At 32.3% G+C, this 24,712-nt stretch overlaps 1 protein-coding gene and 1 long non-coding RNA gene across 2 annotated transcripts in view; one reads left to right on the top strand and one right to left on the bottom strand.

The window, feature by feature from the left end:
* Nucleotides 1-6,292: 6,292 nt before the first annotated feature.
* Nucleotides 6,293-9,265, top strand: LOC143250704 (uncharacterized). Its single transcript, XR_013028312.1, has 2 exons — nt 6,293-8,778; nt 8,821-9,265. It is a non-coding gene; the product is annotated as an uncharacterized LOC143250704 (long non-coding RNA).
* LOC143250702 (moesin/ezrin/radixin homolog 1-like) overlaps nt 7,621-24,712 on the bottom strand; it is a 57,952-nt gene continuing 40,860 nt past the window's right edge. Inside the window, exons 11-15 of the mRNA XM_076501607.1 lie at nt 20,914-21,023; nt 20,206-20,366; nt 17,491-17,713; nt 11,787-11,887; nt 7,621-9,265 (exon numbers count right to left, since the gene is read on the bottom strand). Of these exons, the coding sequence (XP_076357722.1) occupies nt 9,101-9,265; nt 11,787-11,887; nt 17,491-17,713; nt 20,206-20,366; nt 20,914-21,023 (760 nt within the window). The 3' untranslated portion in view covers nt 7,621-9,100. The remainder of the gene's footprint in view (nt 9,266-11,786; nt 11,888-17,490; nt 17,714-20,205; nt 20,367-20,913; nt 21,024-24,712) is intronic.

A 24,712-nucleotide genomic window follows, 5' to 3' on the forward strand; every position in this document is an offset into this window, starting at 1 on the left:
CAAGGCACGCGGGTCGGATGGCATTGACCACGGCCAGTCTCTCTCAAAATGATAGGAAAATGATCACTTCCCCGTGGATCACTGTTGATTCTCCAAGAAAAGTAAGTGAAAAGTGAAGAGGAGCAAATAGAAAGATCTATAGCAGTAAAACACTGAATATGTGCGTGAAAATAAATATAAGAACCAGTATTAAAGATAGACAGGTTGTGATCCAAGAGCATATGCTCTATAGTACAACCCCTCCCATCAATACTAGCACCACCTCAAGGGGATTATGTCCATTAAAATCCCCCATTAGTAAAAATGGGGATGGTAACTGCTCAATGAGGACATCAAGGTCTGACTGATTATAGATCTCTTCAGGAGACAGGTAGAGAGAACAAATAGTGATAATACAACCCAAGGAAACACGAATGGTTACAGCCTCCAAGGGTGTATCAAGTGACAAGGACAGGATGGACACATGCTGATCAACCAGCAATGCCACCCCACCATGCACTCGTCCATCACATGACTTATCGTTTCTATACAAAGAAAACTTCCGAAGTGTGACTGTATCAGCATATTTCAGAAACGTTTCCTGTAAGGACAGGCACACTGGATGGTGAGAATCAATCAAATCCTTAATGTCATCTAAATGTGATCGAAAACCTCAACAGTTCCACTGGATCAGAGTGGCAATTGTTATTTATGTGAAGGAATGTGGCGGGAAGATCTTCTGTTTGTGATCACGTGTTTTTCTTTATTGGACGAACATCTATCAACCTCCATGAATCCTGCCCTGGATCGGGTAGGAAGGTCTCTGTTTGTTGACAAATATTCCAATGACTGAGGGCGTGAACGAATGGTTGATTTAGTTTTGGGGGCTGCAGAAGAGGATGGACCTGAGTAAACATTTGAACCTGAAGAAAGTGAAACTGGGCATTCACTGGAAGGAGCAGTAGGGACAGAGATGGAAGTAGACATAGATGCGTTAATTTTTTTTAATTATAAAGGGCATGAGATTCTTAAGATGTTTTGCAAACGACTCTGTTGAAGACACGGAAAGATCTGTCTGTACTCCCATTGTGATAGTGGAATAGAGTACAGCAGCATATGTCCGAGACAGAGTTTGGGACAATACTGTCCGAGTTTCTGAGTAAGTGATATTATTAACAGTCTTTAAGTGTTGCACCTCGTTCTCTTCTACCCATTTAGGGCAAGAAGTAGAGTAAGAGGTGTGTGGGCCACTACAGTTAATACAGTGTGGTTCCAGGTTGCACATGTAAGCGTCGTGGCCTTTACCACCACGACGAGCACATGCCAAAGATCCACGACATGATGTTTTAAGCGGCCAGACCGTTGACACTGGAAACATCTGAGAGGGTTAGGAATGTAAGGCCGTACCTTGCAGTTCAGATAACCTACTGTGACTGTGACAGGAGGACAAGGTGATGTAAACGTTAGTAGGGTCCATAATTCTGTCTTTATGGGTAAAGATTCTGGGTCTTAGCTGGAGAAACCAGCGAGGATTTCTGACTTGGGAATATTCTTTAAATCCCTCTCAACTATAACTCCTCTGGAAGAATTCATAGTCGCATGGGAAGTAACCTCAATGAGTATATCCTTCAAATGGATTTTGATTTTTGATTTCAAGAGGAGTTTGGTACGCTGTGGTGAAGATGTTTCCACCAAAATGTCTCCACAACGTAACTTCTTTACTGATTTTTGGGAGCCAGCAAGTCCCTCTAATCCCTTCTGAATGAAAAATTGAGACATCTGCTCCACGGATTTCTCAATTAAAGAATTGAGATGTAGAATCTGGCTGTAATGATGACTGTATGAGGTATAAAATCTGGCTGTAATAATGACTGTACAACAGAGTCGTCTATACGTGGCCGTTTTTCAATTTTTCATTTTTATTTATTTTGTTAGAAAGAGGGGGTATCCATAACAAAGTAGCTACATTTCAGTGCCCACTGACCTCACCCACCATGCACCCCTACGAACTACAATGAAATACACCACTTCCAAATCTCAAATAAATCTCAAATTTATTTAAAACCAAGTTAAAAAGTTAATTATTTCAGTGGTTCAAAAGTAAATAAATTTTTCACTAAAAAGTACAGCAGTATCTAAGTACAAACTAATTCGTAACTGAGCTGCAGCAAACCAAAACATAAGTGTCACATATCAATTAAGACACTGAAGGATCAATCAAACGTGTTAACAGTAAAAAAACAAAAAGCATATTTATAGAAATACATTTTCCAATTTGGGAAATATTAAATAAGGCATTTTAGTGCTCAAAAATAATTTCTTGGCATTATATAAAATAATGTTGTTAGTTTATGTTGGCCCGGCATGCCCAGGTGGCGAAGACACTCGACTCGTCAGCTGCGGGTCGTAAGTTCGAATCCCCCGTCACACCAAAAATATTCACCCTTTTAACCGTGAGTGTTATATGTTACGGTCAATCCCATTATTCGTTAGTAAATGAGTTGTCCAAGAGTTGGCGGTGAGTGGTGATGATTAGCTGTCTTCCCTCTAGTGTTATACTGCTAAATTACGGACGGCTAGGGCAGATAGCCCTTGTGTAGTTTTGCGCAAAATTCAAAACAAACTTTTAGCTACAAAATTTAAATAAAATTATTCATTGAACCACAAATTTAAAAAAAAATCCCAACGACATTTTAAACTCATTCAAAAGAAGACTAAACTTATTTGAATACAAACACACTTCGTGTATAACTTTAATAAATTAAAAGCAATTTTATCACAACTTCCATTTTTATCTGTTAGTAAATATGTTATCCATTTCAAACTTCTCGGTTTGCTACTGGTGTATTTAAAACATCAAAACATTCTTAATCTTCTAAACAATATGATTTTGAAAACGATGTTTAAAATAACGTTATGGATAGTAAATGCCTTTAAATATTTAAATAAAATTGAATCCGATGTATTATTACCATTTTTTGTTTATCAGAACTATTTTGTGTAATTTATACGTCGTAACAATTAAGATTTACCCTACAGTACAAAAGAAAAAAAAATCCTTACTAGTAGATATTAATCCGGTTACCTTTTTCTTTATAAGAATACATATATTTTTCTCTTTCTTCATATAGTTTTATTACTTTTAATTAATATTCTGCTTCAATGCGGTTTGTTTTCCATCATCTGGGTAAATTTTACGAACATTAAACCTACGACAATACTCGAAGCTAGCAATTAGTATTCGCGTTTTCCGCAAGTGGGGTATAACTCTGTTACTTCTATAAATTTACTTTAACATTTCTCGTTAGAACTTAGTATATCTAAATTTATATGTATTTTTATTACACTGTAATTAGTTGTATTTTTAATATTAAAATGTTAGCTAGAGGAAGCTGCGGTTTTTATAATAACACTCAGATCAGAAGGTTTAAAACAGGTCTAGCACAATTAGAAAGTTTTAACGATATAACAGTATTTAACATATTCAAAAGTACAGAGTGTTCAGAAAGTCACTGTGCAGTTTTGTAATCATATTTTATTATATTTCAGATTTTGATCCCAATATGGTTTTAACAACTGAAGAACGTGTATGGCTCGTCGAACACGTATTCTGAGAAGGTGGTGCGACAGCGATTTCCTGAAAAATTCCCAGATACACCTGTTCCACATCGCAATGCAGTTCGTAACCTTGTTGATAAGTTTCAGGAAACAGGATCAGTAGATGACGCCAAACGCTGTGGAAGGCCAGCAAAGTTATCGGAGGAGAAACTGTTGGATATTTCTGACAGTGTGATGCAGAGTCCATCAAAATCATTACGAAAGTTAGCTCAGCAGCATGATATTGGTCTTGGAACTGCTTATAAGGCCGTCAGAAAGAAAGTAAAGCTCTTCTCATACAAAATAATGGCGGTACAAAAACTGAAAGCAACTAATAATAAAAAACGAATACGCTATTGCAGATGGTTTAACCGATTTATCGAAGAAAATACAGCTCATGTGTTGGATGTGACCTTTTCACCGACGAAGCTTGGTTCCATCTCTCGGGTCACGTTAATTCACAAAATTCAAGATTGTGGTCATCCGATAATCCTCACAGTTTGCAGAAACACCCCTACATGATTTCAAGGTTAATATGTGGGTCCAGACGTCGGAGATTCTTCACATCTTCATCGGTCAGATGACAAGTGATGAAATAAATTACTCATGGTTTCAACAGAATGGTGTTACTGCCCACACATCTCTCAGATCTATGCGGTTATTAAAGGAATGTTTTGGAGACCGCATTATTTCCAAAGACGTGGGGCCCCCACGCTCACCAGATCTTAATCCACCAGACTTTTATCTATGGGAAGCAGCAAAATCTGCAGTGTATTGAGATCGTCCGCGCATGCTGGATGACTTGAAATCAGCGATAACAGCATTCATTCAGTTTATTTCAAGCCAACAACTGATAGCGGTGTTTAGAAACAAAATAAGAAGGATCCAAGCCTGTATTGATGCCAATGTGGGTCACTTTCAACATTGTTTATAATTGTCGTTCATATTTACCTCCTGTATTCTATATTGAAACATGTCTGTTAATAAATATATAAGTGCACAGTGACTTTCCGAACACCCTGTAGATTGCATATACAGGATAGTTACATAAGTGTAGAGTAAGTCAGTGTGTTAGTCATCACGATTTTGTGCTTTTCTTTCTTTTTTTTTGTTTAAAGCCTTAGTTTGTTCGAGGTTTAAACGCCATTTATAACATAAGCCTTCAACAATGTACAAGTGTTCGCGCATATGGAAACGTTAAAGGAAGAGATAATTTCCACTTATCATGTGAAGCAAACGTTTAATTATTTTTTTAACAAAAGAACGTTACACCGACACCTTTATAATACAAACTGTTTTATACTGTCATCTTAGTTTACTAATTTGGGATTAACTTAAATCTAAGCTGACCGAACCTTGTGGCATATTAGATTTATGGCCAAAAATATCGTTAACAACTGATGAAATAATGCACTCTGATTACATAAATAAAAACAGAATAAAATTATACTTAATTAACAAGATTAATTATGGGTTGATTGTTAGTTTTTTACTTGAGAAGGTAGCTTATGTTCTACACATTTAAAGTAAGCTTTTGTTTCGTTGGACTTCACACAAGCTATACAAGAACTATATGCGCTTTGCATTCCGAATTTTGAAGTGATAAGCTGAAGGAAAGGCAGCTAGGCGACACACCCACCTCCAACTTTTGTCTGTTTTAGAGAAAAGCCAGATTAGGTTACCCGTTATGCCCACCACAATAAGCCAAACCGTGGATTTTAGAGCGTTGCAAGTCCGTAGATCTTAATGCTACCTTGAGGACATCAACTATTGTAATAAGATTTGATCGTCAATCTAACCTTACGCCTATACTCAACCTATCTTTCACTATTTAATTTTCTTTACAAACTCATTTCGGGGCCAAACACTGAAAATCTCTTAACTTGTATCTTTACTTATCCATCTTCAAAGAGAAATTATTCTGGAGATGAGAGAATGTTTCTTTGTTTCAGAATTTCAAGCAAAGTTACACGAAGGCTATCTGCGCGAGCCATCCCTAATTTAGCAGTGTAAGACTAGAGGGAAGGCAGCTAGTCATCACCACCCACCGCCAACTCTTACCAACAAATAATAGGATTGACCGTTATATTATAATGCCCCCACTGCTAAAAGGATGAGCATGTTTGGTTCGACGTGGATTCGAACCCGCGACCCTCTGATTACGATCGGAACGCCTTAACCCACCTGGCCGTGACGGGCCTATGATAGAATGACAAATCACTCTTGACAGTGGTATTTGTAATCAATTTCAATATTAATTGAACCAATAATCAACAAATCTTTTCCACATAACATAAATCCAGATTTCTATCTCCCTTTATACATGTACAGGTCATTGAGAATTCATTTCCAAAGTCAATTACTACTTCAGGTTTCCAATTTTCATCAAACGAGTTTCGAGTTAATTTATATTACCAATCTATTACTTAAATACATACATTATTCATTAACTACTCTAGTTTATAAATAAAAGCAATCTTTATCTTAAAATATTACAAAATGACCCCTAACGTTTCGAAACATATAACCAAAAATAACGATTTAAAAAAACGCGTAACTTGAGCCTAGTTGGAAAAAAAAAAAACTTGTGTTCATTATCCGGAGTTTTACACCTTTTTTCAAATGGTCCATATCAAATAGAAGTTTTCTTTGTTTCATATTTTCATCTAAGCAATACAGAATTGATGGCAAAGAAAAAGGGCAAAATGAATCAACTGTATTCATCTCTTTTATTCAGAAATCTTTGTTCCTGTATATGATCGAAAAACGATAATTCAAAAGTTGGAAAAAAAAAAAAGGCGGTAAGACAGTTGCAAAACAAAGCGAGCGAAGATGTTAAACATGTATTGTCTTTACTTGGTCTTAGTTGCAATAAAAAACTTGAAACATCACACGACTAACTAACAAAAACAGCATTAAAAAAAGGAAGCATCACCCTACATCATAAGGTTATAAAAAGGTAACCCTACATCATAATAAAGTATGAAAAATTCGTTATTTTATGAAAACTAGGAACGTGAGAAAGGACGATGTCGCAGTTTCGTTTAATTGTGGTGTCACAAAGATATTATTATTCCAAAAAATTAATAACCTAATAATCAGTGCTTAATTAGAATGCCCTAAACTTCCAAAAAAAAATGTGGTTTTATCAAAATTAAGTATCTAATGGGTCTGTAAATAATTTTACTATCTAGTGTTATACATTTTATTGGTAATATACGGTCATTAAATCGAAAGAGGTTGAACAGTGAAAAATAGAAATGTTACTATTGCAAGCTGGCATATAGGGAACTATATCTAGGAAGGGGATGTTACCAATAAGTTACACAAGTTATCCACCATTTGAAACAGATTTACTAATAAGAGCAAGTTCACATTCTAAAAAACTGACGATGAATTATGGAAAGCAAGTTACACAAATATCAAAGTATTAACACATGCAATTCGAAAAAAAAAACCGACATAAAAATGATTAGGAAAAGCAACAAACATAGCAAGGAAAACAGTTAAGTGTTAACCCTCAAATTCCCAGTTATCCATATTTCTTTTACTACCAGAAATATCTACATTGCAATACACAGTGTAATTTAATAACAAATCATATGATACCAAATAAATGAAATAATTTTTTATGCAAAATATATAAAGTATACAATTAATAACTATTAAACCTAATTGTCCATGTTCATTTTGTGTATCCCATATGTTATTATGGCTCCTGTCATCAACAGTTGGGAGCCCACAATTTAAATGCACAAATTTATGAAAATGTATTTGAATCCCTACATGATTCAAACATCAGTAATTTTGAGAATAAAACACAGTTCTTATGAATCCCTTTCAAGCAATTCATCTTCTGTATCTCTCAGCAAGTTTTCCAGTTTAATAGTTTCAGATGTGCTTTTGGAAAAAAAAATTCATAAAATGTTTTCAGCCATAGGAAATAGTTTCATCTATTACAAAACCTATGTGCAAATTTCTTACATGATACCATAAAAATAGTAACAGGAATTCACACAGACAGAAGAAAACAGATCACTGAAATTGTATTTAATAACATAGGAATGCATACTTTTGGATTTTAATGATTTAAGTGTAACTGCAATTACATTTTTATGTTTAAGTAAAAATACACCATCTTAACTTTCAAAATACATAAAAAATACAAAGTGGATAAGCTTCTCTTTTTTTATTATTTTGGCTCGGAAAACTTTACAATGCTCTGCATATTTCTTCGTTCAACAATAACCAATCACGTACGACCTTGCAACTATTTTATCCTAAACAAAAAAAATCTTCTGACCAGTAATTTAAGTGACCTTTTACATTACAAAAGTTTAAAAAATCAAAACTGTGTTTTCTATACATCACATCCCTTTGTAATTTGCCTGACTTACCTCTGTATGGCTAGTACCACTCTCAGAACAAGACAAAAAAAACAAACCCTACACTAACTGATACATAACTTTTCCAAAGCCAAAACATAAGACAAAAATGGCACCAGTAAAGCCCAACTAAAATATAAGTAGGTTTAGAACAAATCAGTGTAATGGAAAGTAGTTACAAAGAAATATGAATACTCTGTCAACAAAGAAATATGAATACTCTTGTCATCTTATACCTGTTTGAGAGAAATTTAAGGAATATTTTGTGAATCAAGTTTTACCAAGAAAAACGTTGGTCTTAGAAAGCATTCATACATTTTAAAGACAGCTGGATTAGGTTCATAAGCACATTAAGGCACTACCACAATGACCATTACATCCCCAACAAAACTGCTATTAAATTACATTAAAAAAGATGCTTAAGTTATTAGTCAATGTTAGATATAAAATTGTTACTATAACTTACTGTCCTTCTTAGTTGTCTATTATGTTTGTGAAAGAAAATAAATGATCTCTACAGCTACTTTTTTATTCAACAAGACAATGCTCACAGACACATTTTATAGTTCACTGTACCAAGTATACTTTTGTTTTTTTGTTTCTTTCTTTTCCAAAAACAACTTACACAGCTGAAAAAAGAAAATAACAAAAACTGCACATCAAAGACATGATACAACTAGCTTTGATCAATTTGTTTAAATTAGAACAGATCTAACATATCTTGTGGTGGTATCCTGTCTGATATTTATGCATGCTTAATAAACTTATACTTATCACATGTGTGTGTGTGTGTGTGTGTGTGTGTGTGTGTGTGTGTGTGTGTGTGTGTGTGTGTGTGTGTGTGTGTGTGTGTGTGTAGAAAATCCAATTAGTAAAACAAGTTCCTGGTATTACAAAGAGCAAGAATAACTACAGTTTTCAATAAACAGTAAGTTGTAAGCAACTTACAAATACAATTCTTCCTTTAATAGACTGTATTGATACATAGCAACAATTCTATATAAGAAATTGCCTCCCCTTGAATTAAACAACACTAGTACAAAAGAAGTTTCGGATAATGGACAGGAAGAAAGAATGAGGCACTAAGTCCAGTTTTCTTGAAGAAAGGTTAAGACCAATTTGCAACTATTCTGCATGATTCACAAATTCTCAAACTGGTCCACTCTTCGTTTGGTGTTCCCTTTGCGAATTTCACGTAGTGTTTTGTACTTATCCCTACCCTGTCGAACATTCTCTTGGTGCAGCAGATCATTTCTGGTCAGTTTTGTTTCATCCTTGGATTCAGCTAATTCTCTGTTTAATTCCTATTCAAATGTTTAGCAAAGAGTAAGTCTACTAATAGCTAACATTTTACAATATATATTAAAAAAGAATCTAAAAAGTTTAAGTTGTACTTCTGAATAACCAAGCAATTTTAGAAGGTAAAGCATGAGATGATGCCTAAAATTGTAATCCATAATTTAACATTAAACAGTGATAATTCACATTAAGATAAGATTAGGCCTAATTATTCAACATGATTTACACAAGACAATGGTAAAAGATTCCAAGACTTTCTAGAACCTAACCCATTTTTCAAGACCTAATCTGCTGGTTCTAACAGAATGCAAACTCTACCAAATTAATCCAATTGGCACAGGTCAGGAGTCAAAGTATGCATTCAAAAACGTTTTCACAGTGTTTTCAACATTGAAATTTGTCAACAGTTCATGGTAGAGGAGAGCACATAAAAGATATAGAAAAATCCTGAAAAAAGACTGCAGATGACCATTTTGGAGAGTCTAGAGGTTGTTCAAAAGAAATATTCAAACAGTACAATGAACAAAAGTTTCTTTGTTACACAAACACTATGACTTGTCACAATCAGTTTGACATCAGATTAAAGACAAATCAAGTAAAAATACTGGGGGACAGACATGTACATTTTACTAAAAAAATTTGCCACATTAAAGTACATGCAGTAAATTCAGAATTATTATTAACACTCCTTATCCAATGACAGATCAGTCCAATGAACCAGACCCATTCACATTCAGTTAAATATCTAAATTTGTATTGTACTTTGCAAATAAATGGAATAACAGCTCTGAAGAACATTCTAGCCATAATAGTATAGCATATACTGTATCAGAAAAATAATTTTTCAAGCAAAAAGAAAACAAAATCCATTATAATAAATTTTAATTAACCACGTATTACTTAACAAGACAGTAACGAATTCTTTGTCAGTTAAAATCCAAGCATATTTCAATTTTTTTTAACTTTGGTTCAACAATAAGTGATTAAGTCTTGTATATTTCTGCCAAATACTGTGCTTTGATTGAAGCTAAAAACTCCTTTACTGTATAACTAACTAAATGATACTTATTGCACATATTTCAACTTGCCAATAGAAGTCACCATGTACCTAACTGGCTGCTGAACATGCAGAACCATGCACCAACATGCTAACAAAGCAATGCTTTACTCTCATACTGTTCATGAGAACAAATACATGCATTAATGTATTTCCCACATAACTGCATTCCATTATTTTCAAATTTTTTTTCAGTTTAGTTAGTTTCACACAACAGAAAACATTTCAAAGAACTGGAAACCTTTGTTTCAATGGGTTGTTCACATTTTTGTATAATAAATTCACATCCATATTTAAACAATAAGACAATATTTCTGAATGATTTAACTGTTGTCAGGGGTGCTGTCACATTCAAACCATGACAGCGTATAAAGGTTACAAGTAAAATAATTAACAAATTTTATTAATTTTAGGTATAATAATAAATTAACTTGAGCATACACAGACATACAAATCAATCTATTTATAATTCTGACTATCATCTGAAAATAGAAGAATCTCCCCAAACATTCAGCGATACTACTTAAATAAATCACAACATAATCAAGTTTATTCTATTATATCTTTGTCATTTGAATCTGCATTTCCCTCTAATATTTTTGGGCAATAACCAATGAAGAACTAAGGCTGAGAAAAGTGTTATTATTTTTGAAGTTTCTGATGAAGAAATTAGGAAAATTCTAAAACATCCATGATCTCCATCTTATCAACACATTTATTATTTTATTTTTTCTTTTAAACAAGTCTTGAGCTCATCTTATGCTAGCAATATCATTCCAATAATAGTCAGATGACATTGTTCATTAGCAGATGGAGATGCAGTGTTCAAAGCCTGTTACTGGTCAGTGTTTCCAATTTGGCATATTTCTCAGTTTTAAGTTGCATTTCTTATAAATCATTTTTTATTAAACTGACAAACACAATGATATGGCTTGTCATCAGTGAAAACAAAAAAATACTGGGTTGACATTACAGGGCCTTTCCACAATTCCCTATTAAAAAATTTCTTGGCCTTACAGTACTGAAAACTGTTACCAAAAAGCCATGGTTGTGCAAACTCTGTTTCAACAATTATTGGTTCTAATCCTTCTTCTATTTTTTCTCAGTTTAATAACTATTCTTATGAGAAACTTTGGAAATGTCCAGCATTCCAATGTTGTTGAATTTAGACACTTTTGCTAATGAAAGTAACAGATGGCAAGTATCAAATAAAGATGATCTTAACAGAAGTACAAAGACTAAATATTAAAATCTGGAGATAAAACGTGGGCTAATTATGTAAGAGAGAAATTATAGAGATATACTACATACGTAAAATTTAATTTTATACAACTGTTAGAAATAACTGAATAGTTTAAGCAAATCATCTTGCCAAAATAAGTGTGATATCAGATCAATTACTGCAATCATAATTTCACTCACAAAGTCAGTAAAATTAATTTCCAATATTTAAACCTCAGTAGACTTACTTTAAGTTGGTCCTGCAAGTGCTTTTCTTTGGACACCTGTGTTATTCTATCTTCCTCAGGACGAGATAAGACAACATTGTCGTCCATAGAGAACTCGGCACCTGCATGGTAAAACTTCAGTTTATCAACTTAACCATCCAAACCTCTCTATGTTACTCATTTCATAAAAGTTCCATAATTAAAAAATCTACACTTTGTTACATGTACTTAAATAAAGAAAACTTCATTATTATTATTTTTAATAAATTTGTTAATTACTTTCACACAGTAAAATATAAAAATAACATCTCAAAAAGGGTAAATTAAGTTGTTTATAATATAAACTAGAAAATTACCCATGAAATAAAGGAACAAGTTAACATTAAAATGTTAAAACTCAGCTTTCTCTTGTTAAGTTAACTGTTTATAGTGGCCTTCACTAGTAACCTCAGATCATTAGTGGTGCATACAGTACAGTAGATACAAGACACACACAATTGTGGGCATGTGTAAACAGGAACCGAACAAGAGCACACACATAGTGGAAGATACTCATCACTTATTAAATCATATAAAACCTAAAATGTAACTAACTTCAGTGAGTTACCAGTTTTAAATAGCACACTAATTTCTAGCTAACTACAACCAAACTATCATCTCATTCTGTTGATAAAACTTTTGTACAGAAACTATCTGACATTAAACATGGATAAAAACTTAAAATAATTTGAATATACTGTTAGATGTACCTACAGTACTACAGTAAACTCAGACTGATATTAAGTTCCTTAATATTTATGTTTCTTTGCACCTTGTGATGAAACTAGTAGAGCAATGCAAGCAACATGGATCAGAGCTTGATATATTAAATTTTATTTTTTTTACAATGCTATTTCGTTATTGCAATGAGAAAATACACATTATCATTGAAAAATACATCTTATGTGTGAAAAAGCTACATGGACAGGTTTGTTTTTTTTCTTAATACATACCAATGTTTCCCATATAAAGCAAAACTGCTCATTTAGGTGGTTGGTTTTTAGTTATTAGGTTGAGACCTGTTTGTTTAAAATGTCAGTTATAATAACAATTGGGAAACTCAATTTTACTTAATAAAAATCAATTTTAAGTTTTCACCTAAATATCTGTACATGCTTGAGATGTTATGACTAAGAATTAGCACTTAAAACAATTATCTTGCAAGATCTCTAGTTCAAATACTTGAAAACAGAGTATTAATAATGAATTTTTTTCTTTAATTTTTAAAGTGAAACAAAATTTAAAATGGTATAGAATAGTTTCTTTTCATAATCTCCAAAATCATGAAAAATTTATTAACATTTTTGCCACATCACAATTTTTTTCTAAAATAAATATAGAGAGGTAGAAATATACCCAATATTTTTTAAATTATTTACTGGTAAAATAAATTTATTAAAAAACAAAACAGATGGTAGAAGTAAAGTATCAATCTGCCACAGAACAGTAGCAATTTTGCCATGTGGTGAGTGATGACCATGTTGAACATCACAATTATAGAAGGTTTACTTAAGTTCAGATGCAGCATCTCTGTAAAGAAATTTCATTCTAAGAGGCCACACGATTTTGTCAAAAATGATAAAAATCATACAAGGTTACTTAAATATGTTTAAAATTCATCACGTTTTCTCTCATGGAATATATTTCTTTCTCACTTTTTTTGTTCCTTTAATAAATAACTAAATAACATTCTTTATCACCAAATGTTTGTTGTAGTTGCAGGCTCAACATTATCTTTTTCTCTTCCTTTCATAAAACCATGGCTAAAAAAGGCTAAAATCTTTCAAACATCCATAGCACCAAACAATATGCACTATATGCCATCTTTAAACATTCAAAGCAATTTATCAATTTATAAATTATCAAAGACTATCAATTACAGAGTAGGCTATCAATGTGTTTTTCATGGAAAGTTTATGATAAAAAATGTTTACAGATATAGACAGTTTCAGGGATATTATTAACAGAAACTAAGAGATCTTAAAATAAAATCACCTGCTGCAACTTTCTGCATACACAACATAACACCAGAAAAAACTTGAATATAAACAAAATCTCTTGTTTTTATGAAAAACTGCCTATTAACAAATTCAGACTACAGCTCAATCATGCCAGGAAAATAAATTAAGGACAAACCTTTTCAATCTCTTTCTTCTACTATTTATAACAAATAAATATTAACCCCTAAACCACACTGTCATTAAAACTGTGAAGTCAGTGTATAGAAAATAGATTCTTCAAACTACCCTAGAAAGAGTGAACTCAACAGATGCCAACAGGTAAAAAAAAAAAATGGCTTTAAATGCATACACCAAACAAAACATGGAAGGAGCTTAATATTTAGAACTTAAGTGTCGATATGGAATCCAGCTTTTTGAGATTCATTTTTAAATTAATTGCACCCTTCCTATAAAACAAGTATTAGTGCCCTTAATACCAAGGTTGTACTATAGTTTACACAGAACTGAAAAAGCCCTGTATTATTTTTTAAAAATATTTGGACAAATACTCTTTACAAATCATTGTCATTAGATTTTGAACTATTCACAATACAAACAAGACTGAAAATTTTTGCTACTTCAGAAAAGGTAACAATGTAAAATAAGTTCTTGATTCTCAAAGATTTACTTTTTAAATGTCTCAAAGCAACAGTTAGTGATTACTCTTTTTGTAGCCATTATTAGAACACCAGAAGAGTGATCTGTTATTTTTAAAAATAAAATGATACAAAAAGTTATTTATTAACCCTTTCATGCTGGGTACCCATTTAAACATTTTTCTGCACATGTCACTGTGTTGTATTCAAAATTTGATTAAACACCTTTATGATCAAATGCATGTGAAATAAATTAAAATCAGTGCATGTTATAATTAAAAGTTTTGTTATCTAAGTTTTAATTCCATTATTTCAAAAGAAACCTTTAAAACAAATATTTAAAACTTGAGATTAACTCACGAACTATGAAAAATCTCCACTTTCACACGATGTCTTAACAGGGATGATGCTGTTCTTATAGGTGTATGTCTAGATAAGTACATTTACTTACACTACTAACACACAAGTTTCAAAGTTCTCTGATTGAATTTAGTACAAATAAGAACTAAATTTTGTCAACTTCTGACAACTACCACACTCATCTTCTAAACTACATATAACATACATATGATTAGTATATAGGGATGATGTATATAGTAATTATAAAGAGCTCATTTCACAATATAAACCAACAGGCAGTAACATGCTTGGAGTATTATTGGTCGCTTTATCCATGATAGCACTTAGTTTCTTCTTAATTAAATACATTCAAGTTAGAGTTAAATTGTATTTAGGTCTTACTTTTATATCTTGGTTAATTATGTATTAGTTATGTTTTAAAATGAATAATTTAAAGGTTAACATTTTTCAATTATAAATCATATTCTGTTTTGGCTCTCAAGGCTTACGATACTGCAAAGGGTAGATATTATTTTGCCAAAAGTTTGTACATCTGTGTTGAAGATACTATTGTTACACCCAGAGGACACCACTGACTTGTGCCAGTGTTAGATAGAATGAAAATTAAAAATATTCACTTTAAATACACTTTTGACATTAAAGAGCTTCTAAAAGTTACACAAATGAGATATGTAAACTATAAGATGAAAAAAGTATTTTTATATTTATAATCAAAATTAAAGTTGCACTCGACTTATTAATGTACTTAGAAATTATGTAACTTATATTGTTAAATTTGTACTGTGCAAGTCCAGCCTGTTCTCAAAATTTGTAGAAGATTCTTGACAGTAAGAATCAACAATATATGTTTTATGAAATCACTAGCATACCTTGTTCAGCCAAATAAACTTTCTAGAACTCTGCCAAAAGATTGTAAATTGATGTACCAAATGACAGTTTAAGAATATTGTTTGTTTGCTAGAGTCAGTATGGTTTAAGTCTTGGAAACTACAACTGTGACAAAAGCTTATTAACCAGAAAACTACAGACATCTGATCAGGGACATTTTCAGATTTCAAACGTTAAAAGCTGTTCAACTTCAGAGAATTAACTTCGGACATTAGTATTTCTACAAAGACATTCTATAACATCAATGATGAAAAACTTGCATGTGCCTGTGAAGCAGCTGACTAGCTTTGCCATCAAGTGAACTGTACATGTGTATCAACACAGAATTGAAGCACTCTGTGATTTGTGGATAAAAGATCCAATTTCAGACCAGACAGAAGACTGAATATTGTTTACAAGTTTGTAAAACTTGTATATAAATCAGTTATCATCAATTATATTAATTGCATGTTAAAATGTTTTAAGAAAAAAATTGTGTATCACTTTTGTTAGCAAATATATGTTTGATACACAAACATTCAATTAACTTTTAAATCCAAATTCCAATTTCCAGTTATTTAAAATCATAATGCATAAAGTACATAAAGCACAGACTCATCCAAGATTAACTGCAACAACTTCATGTTTAGATACAGATTCCATTTATTATGTTATGCTGTTCAGGATATTGCTATATAATTATACAACTATGAATGCACTAAAAGAATGTCTGTATTTATTTATTTATTGAACACATTCATTCCATGGTTTCCTCCTTCAGGCATTTCTCTCACAGTAACCTGATGTGAAAATTAAAAACTGCTGTGCTATATTGCATGAAACTATTTGTCAGGGTTCTATTTGGTATTTTTACTATATAAGGCAAAATATATATATATACATTCCTGATAGTGAAACTATGATGTATTTCTAGGTGGGAACAAGGCAGCAACAATGCTAAGAACAGTTTAATTTGTTCTATACATAATTCTTAACATCAATTTTAAAATAACAGTTAAGAGAACATACTTCAAAATGTACTCTTTTCATTGGTTATAATCATTGAGCTCAAATAAGTATAACTGGCTGAGAAATCTGAACTTGATAATAGAAAGTGAGTATGGCATCTGTCAAGATTTCAGATAAATTTATTTCTCCTTTCTTTGAATGTGCCCTATAAAGCTTAAAAGTAAAATGTGTAAACAAAGCAAGTAACCTAGATTCTTCCTAAGTATGGAAAGTAGCGTGAGTAAAAAACTGTTCAAACTACAAAGATAAATTTGACCTTTTGTGAACTTGCAGGTCACGAGAGAATAAAACAAAACTAAGATTTTTTCTTATGGTTTCTTTTCAAATAAAGGAATTAAAGTTATAAAAGATTTGAAACTACAATTTAAATTTTAAGACTGATTTCCTTGTCAAATGATTATAAAATAAATTTACTAAATTTTATATGTAACTACATAAAATCTTTCAACATGCAGAAAGGGGTCATGGTAAAAAAGGATTTAAAAAGTCTGAGTGCAAATAACTATAATAGATAATATTTTTAGTAAAAACACTTTATTGTAGTGTCATTCTTTATGAACAAGATACCAATAACCTTTAATGAAATTTTACCAGTTTTTGTGAGAATCAGTAAAGAAATCTCAGATTTACAGTATCTTGCTGCACAAGTGAAATTCCTCAGCACAGCACCTCACAAAATGCATGGGCCTATAGCAAAAAGATTAAATTATCACAACCTTAAAGATAAATATCTCGAATATACCCAATGCATGTTTATCAGTATAATCTTTAGTCTTCTTTAATTAGATATAATTAACGGTGAAATATTACCCACACCCCACCACAATACTCTACCAATTTCTCCATTGGTCAGATCATCATTCTCATCATGCTCATTTTCCTGAAGATGGTGATGTTGAGGAGTTGTAGTGGCAGCTGTCAAGGCAGCAGCAGCTTCTTCCTGACGTCTTCGAGCTTCTTCTACTTCCTCCTGCAGTCTTCTGGTCTCCTCATCTTTCTGAGAAACCTCTATCTGAATCAGCTGGACTTCTTCTTGCTTAGCTCGGATTGCCTCTTCCTGTTCAAAGATGCATTCGTGCAAGATATTATAGTGAACGTTACAAGAAAGTCTAGTTGTACATGATACAGAACCTGAAGGCCATTACAAGACATCATACAAGAGAAATCAAGAAAACACAGTAACTAACAGACTATTAACAAAGTTTAGCAAAACTGTTCAGAAATCTAATATTTCCTCTAATATATAAATAATAGTGTATTAAAAGGCTCTAACATAACATGGTAAACAGAAATATCTAGACTATAACAAAAAATATAAGTGGTGAAAAAAAATCATTACAGTCTACTCAGATGCATGTTCCTTTCCCACCCAGCACAGTAATATGGCTATTTACACTGCACAACAAAGTTTTTGCTTCTTGAACACTGTTGGGTGTTCCTTATAGATTATTGGCTGCTAATCACGAAAATCACATCAAATTTGCCCATCACGTACCGTTTCAATGAAATCTTCAGTTTTGTCATGTTTTTTCTTATATTTGTGTCCAAAAATTTTTGTTTCTGTAAGAGACCTATGAACAATGTTTTGTGCAGTCTGGGCATGTCTAGGCATGAAATCAGGCCAGGTTGGAAGCTGTTCTGTGGAAGTATGCAGCCCGGGGATGCCTGGGCAGGCCAGAGCCAGCTTGACACTGTATCAGCAGGCTATAAAAGTGGCTTGCATACACAGATGCTGCTCATGGGATTAATATAGACCTTATAGTGTACGTATTGTTTCAGAATATAGCATTGCCTCAGTAGCACTGTAACAAGTAAGTTAGATGTTATAGACGTTTTACAGGACATTTGGTGTCGGTCAATGTATTGTCAGTGTCATAACAGCCATGATACATTCTGCTATATTTGTGGCGAGTATACGCTTGTTCATCAGAGACGCTCAATGACTGCTCTTGTGAAGAAAGCATATCACCTGTACTTCGGCTGTAAAATTAGTGATCAAGACCAGGAATGGGCACCTCACATTTGTTGTGCGACATGTGCTGTATGTCAGAGCTTTGCTCAGAGGCACTCAAGAGACAATGCTGTTTGCTGTCCTGATGATATGGAGAAAACAGAATGACCATGTGATGGACTGTTACATCTGTTTGACTAATGTGTCTGCTTTCTCTGCCAAAAACAAGAAGTCAATTAAATACCCTAATCTGCCTTCAGCATTAAGACCCGTGCCACATGACAACAGTCTTCCAATTCCGAAACCACCAGAAGAATGGACCTTAGACGAACCAGATAAAGAAACTGCAATACAGGGAACTGGCAGTGACATTAATCCGGATTTTGAACCGTGCTCCTCAGGCGATCCACATCTCATAACACAGTCAGAATTAAATGATTGGATCAGAGATTTGGGTCTGTCAAAAGCAAAAGCCGAATTGCTGGGTTCGAGACTGCAGGAATGGTGTTTACTGTCACCAGGTACGAAAATTTCTGTTTTTTGAAGCAGCCATGATATAACCAAATTCTTTGCACAAGTTGAGTCTCTGTTTCTGTGTTGACATCGAAGGATTGTTCTCTGCTTTGGGTTGTGACCACGACCCTCAAGAGTGACATCTCTTTATTAATTTCATCAACGTGAAGCCTCAAAGCTGTTCTGTTACACAATGACAATGTTCACCCTTCAATACCTGTTGGATATGCAGCACACATGAAAGAAACTTACGAGAACATGGAAATGTTGCTGAAGCACATCCAGTACAGCAAGTAAAACTGGAATATCTGTGGAGATCTGAAAGTTGTTGCTCTGTTACTGGAACTGCAGCTCGGCTATACAAAGAACTGTTACTTCATATGTGATTGTGACAGTCATGCCAAAGAGTCACATTATTCTAGAAAGAGCTGGCCACTCTGTAAAAAGTTAGTTCCAGGATAGAAAAATGTGGCGCATGAACCGCTTGTTGACCCGGCAAAGATTTTTTTGCATCCTCTTCACATAAAATTGGGACTTATGAAAAATTTCGTGAAAGCAATGAACAAAGAAGGCTAATGTTTTCATTGCTTAAGACAGATGTTCCCAAGAATAACTGAGACCAAGATCAAAGAAGGCGCTTTTGTTGGCCCTCAGATCAGACATTTTATGAGTGACAAGCAGTTCGAAGATTTGCGAGTTGGGCTGGAAAGCCTTCAAAGATGTTGTTGACAATTTTCTTGGCAATTACAGATCCCCACATTACATTCAGCTGGTAGACAAACTTCTCAAAGCATACAAAACAATGAAGTGCAACATGTCACTCAAGATTCATTTTCTCCACTCACACTGTCTATTTCTCAGAGTTCCCACGTGATGAAGCAAAGCCAAAACTATATTTGTGCATACCCACCAGATACTTGTCACAATCAGCAAAACTTTTCAAAAAAATTGTTGTGCAGCAAATTATCTATTGCCAAAGAGTTACATCCCTAGAATAAGTAAAATTATGTTAATATTTTTAAAACTTATGCATCTTCTTGCCAACAGCAATCTTAACAGTTATTTCACATAATGTAAAAACATACAAGTTTTGCTTTTTCTTCTGCTTCCATGGCTTTGTCCTCCTCCAGCTTATGCATCATTTCTTCCAGTTCATTTTGTTTCATTTCTAGTTCCTCTTTGGCTGCTTGAAGCTGACGCAACTGTTCCTCAAGTCTTCTGATGGTTTCTTGGGCTTCGGCCAACTCTGTCAAGAGTTCAATGTAAAGAAAAAAAAACATTTCACTTCCCTGGAATGTTGTCTATCACATGTATGGCTTAATATTTCAAAGATTCCTGTTGTTATATGGTATTGAATAATTTGAATACTAATGATGTTTTTTAACGTACTTTCGAAAATATTCCGAGAGTCACATCACATCTGCAATCCTATCTTACTGAAATAATACAAAAGCAAGTTCTTTTTTTCTGATTTTGAAATTATTTAATGATTTATCAGTAAACAATAACTATATTTCACACTTCCATTGACTGCTGCACATTTGGTGCATTTTACTATAGTACAAAATCTAAACAAACGTACATATTTCAATTCCAAATTTATTATAAACTTTATTAAATGTATGTTTTTAGGTAATATTAATCTCCACATAAAAATTCCAATTATTTATTTGATGTTGAAGAGAATTATTATGGTATAATTTGACAAAAGAAAACACTGATGAGTTACTTTCTAATGTCCATGTATTCAATATTAAAAGTCTATAGTTTTATGGCTTTTCAAGCAACCACACCTCTTTGTCTCCTTTCCATATCTTCTTGCATTTGTTTCAGTCTTTCTGCATACTCTTGCTGTTTCTTTTCAGCCATTTCTCTGGCTTCTATCTCTTTCCGCAGCTTTTCTCTATCAATAAAATACAAACACTTGAACTGCCAGTGACTTCATTTTTCCATTTCATATTAGAAACAAAAACACTGATATGGAGTTTCCAGGTCAGACCTCCTATTTTATTCCTGACTGACAGGATCATTTGATCCACTAGTAAAATATCAAAGGTTATTACTTGTTACACAGATCAATTATACAATGTTACTAAATACAACATTTAATGGTACACTGTTCATTCAAAGGATGTTAACTTTTGTATGTATAATGTGTTCTGAATTTGTAGCATCTGAATAATGAACAATAAAGTACCATAAGTTCAGCAGCAGTAAGATATCAATAAACATTAAACAGGATATCACAAAATATTAATCACTGTTAGTAACCTTAGCTGCCTTACTATAAACTCAGTTCAACTGCTGCTCTTCAAGACCCCACATAGACCTTTATAGTTTCCTTACTATAACTTCTAATGCATTGTGAATCTTCATGAAATTTTGTAAACTTTTAGTAATTATTAAGTCATTTGTAGGTTAAAAAAAAAATTAATGAAATACTTTCATCAAAACTTTCTATGTGACTATATGGAATCAAAATATTGACTACTCTGAGTACATACTGATTTTCATGTTAACATCAAAAATACTTTGCTTTCTCTGAAACATCTCAAATTTCATTTAAATGATTTCTAAAACATCCTACGTAAATTTACATTTTCTTCGGTAAAACTATTTATATTTCATCTGCTATTTTTCTAATTTAACTCTGTATGAGGTTGGTCAGTTTAATTAACCTCATAATCACCAAATATAATTAATTTTTCTTTCAAATTGTACCACAAAGTTACATTTGCTTATCCTAACTAGCTTTAAAACTCAACAGTAAACATCTGTTTATACACACATTTTAATGTTTTACTGCTCTTTGAACTATAACTGATATTCCCACCACAAAATCTGTAAATGATTTGGTAAATGTACAGCTCAAGTTATCCTATCAAATCACATAATGCACAAATTACTCAAGAGTTTCTTGCAAGCATACCTCATGAAAAATTACTATCCTTTATTTTGCCTTATCTAACCTTTTCCACCCTGAAAGGTTTCTAATTTTTACATTTTAGTTACTTTTATAACAATAAATAAAGAATATGTGAAAAACAGGAAGCAAAGTATTACCTTGGTCTTTAGTTTTCTGTCAATTGTCCAGAAAACTTAAGCAAACTTTTTTTAATACAAGTGGTACTACTGCACTAAATACTTATTTAACTAATTAAATAGTGCACCAAAGAACTGGTAATGTTCCATAACTATCACAATATTTCTGACAGTGACAAAAGAAATTAAATAATCAATTAAATTCATTGACGTATTTTCCCGTTGGAATAAAAAATGAACTGGAAGCAAAACAGAAAATTCTCTGTACAGAAAGCAGTGTAATATTATACACCACATGATATAAATGATTATAAATAATGTAGTACTATATGTCAGAAAGAAATATTGACAATTTCTGAAAGAGAGAATGTAACAAGTGGGCACTGTAAGTAGGGTCTGATCTTCTATTTGATGACAATGTAACCAATTAAGATTGAAAGTTGTAAAAATAATGCTTTGCCTAAGCAATGACAATATTACCATTAGTAAATTTATACTTCTTAAAGAGGTAATAACTATGTTATAGAAGGAATACCTAGAGAGCAAACATCAAAATTCTTACAAGGAAAATATTTAGTTTTTTTAATATTTCCTTATAATATTAAGAGCCTAAAACTTGTATAATATTAAACTTTGAATTATTAACTATTTCAAGTTTATTTGTATATCTATGCTATGATAAGAATGTAGTTTAAACTCACTAAAACCTACTGACATGCACTCGAACTTGTACCTGTTTTGAGAGTTATGTAAGTATATCTGATATTTAATTATCCACTCTTGAAAACTACATCTTACAAATACTTAAAGCAGAATTAAAAATATTTTAAATACTCATATCATGTAAATCTGAAAGAAATTAATCACACATGTTGACAAATATAAAAACCAAAACCTAAATAACATACTACTAATTAACAATTTTCTAAATCATTAGAAATAATTTCTCTGAAAATGTGTATGCCATCAATTGAAGTGTGTAAAAAATTATAAATGAAATAAAAAACTAATGGTATGATATTTTTCATGGTGACGTGGTGTTAGCAACTTCATGAAACACAAAATCGGCAATGTTTATGCATTAAATATTTAAAAAATGGATAAATCAGTATTGAACAATGCTAAGATAAGAACCCTATATCCCATGGATGAAGATAAAAAAAAAAATTACTTGATTCACACTGATGATGTAATAAAACAAACTTTGTTATTACAACACACTCTTATTAACACTTTTCCCAAAAGCATCCTTTACTGTACATCAAATTTGTTTCAGTGAGCTACATTCAAAAATTTAATAAAACTACTTTTTGTTCACTTTATACCAACAAGTATAACAAAATCTTAGTTAATAACCCACATATTAATAGTGTACAAGTTTCAAAAGGCTGTATTAAAAAAAAAAATCCTGAGCCTCCCCTATTGTAAGAATGATTTGCTGTCTAGGCATTCCCTCTTCTCTAATTTATTCACCACCTCAGCAATAAGCACAAAAATGTAAAGTAAATTACTCACTATAATACCATCATCACCCACACAAAGCACAATTTTTATAGGCTTCAATTTTGTTTGGTTACAGAGCAATCAAATAGAAAATCAGACCCATCTTCACCCACCCACCTGTCACATTCTCTCTTTCAGAATTTAATAGTTCTTTTTTACGTTTAATAGTACATTGCTTATAAGCAATAGAAACCCAGAGTTTTCATCTATCAAATGTCATTTTACATTGTCTTCTCTAAACAGAATTGTCAATTTCTCTTTTGGTACAAGCTTCACTCTCATGGTGAATATAGCCTGTATCAATTTATAATGTCCCTTGCTGTACTGTTAGAAAACTAGAAAAATTATGTTAATCTACTTTTGGCATGTTACTATCCCATGTTTATCGCTGAGTGATTTAATTAAATAAAAATTATTCAGCACACTATTACCATTAGTATAAAAAAAAAAGGTTAAGTGTCATCAACAATAAAAAAAAAACACCCATGTAAGCACTTTGTTTTTCATGAGTTTCCTTATTTATTCTTATAAAAGTAACTGGTAGTTACAGTAGTTAAGGTTAGATTACATAAAGTAAATAACAGCAACATAATTTTTACAAGACAAGCATGTGAGCAGCTCAGTAGGTTATGAGTAATGTAATTCAACATGAGCCACACATTCCTTCAAGTGATTTACAATTTAGAATGGCATGAATATTAATTAGACACATCTCAAAGGGCAAGAACACAACAAAATTTATATATAAATGGATGTAAACTGTTAAAGTTTAAAGCTACTTATGATAAACAAATTCAGTTATGTTAAAATTTGAAGGCACTCTAGAATAAACAAAATTGGTAATTTAGATGTTAGTCAAATTGATCAATTTTACACAGAGTTGAGAAAATAAATGAAATTCAAGGTTTTACTGAAACAAAATGCTTGAAGTGTATTTGAGAAGTTATAGAAATTAGAAAATTTTTGAAATTATTGATATAATGAAACAAATTTTTAACATGAAAAACACTTTGTATTTGGAATAGTAAAAAAAGAAGAGAGAGATAG

The sequence above is a fragment of the Tachypleus tridentatus genome, chromosome 5 (genome assembly GCF_004210375.1).
Source record: "Tachypleus tridentatus isolate NWPU-2018 chromosome 5, ASM421037v1, whole genome shotgun sequence".
In the NCBI taxonomy this organism is placed as follows: Eukaryota; Metazoa; Arthropoda; class Merostomata; order Xiphosura; family Limulidae; genus Tachypleus; species Tachypleus tridentatus.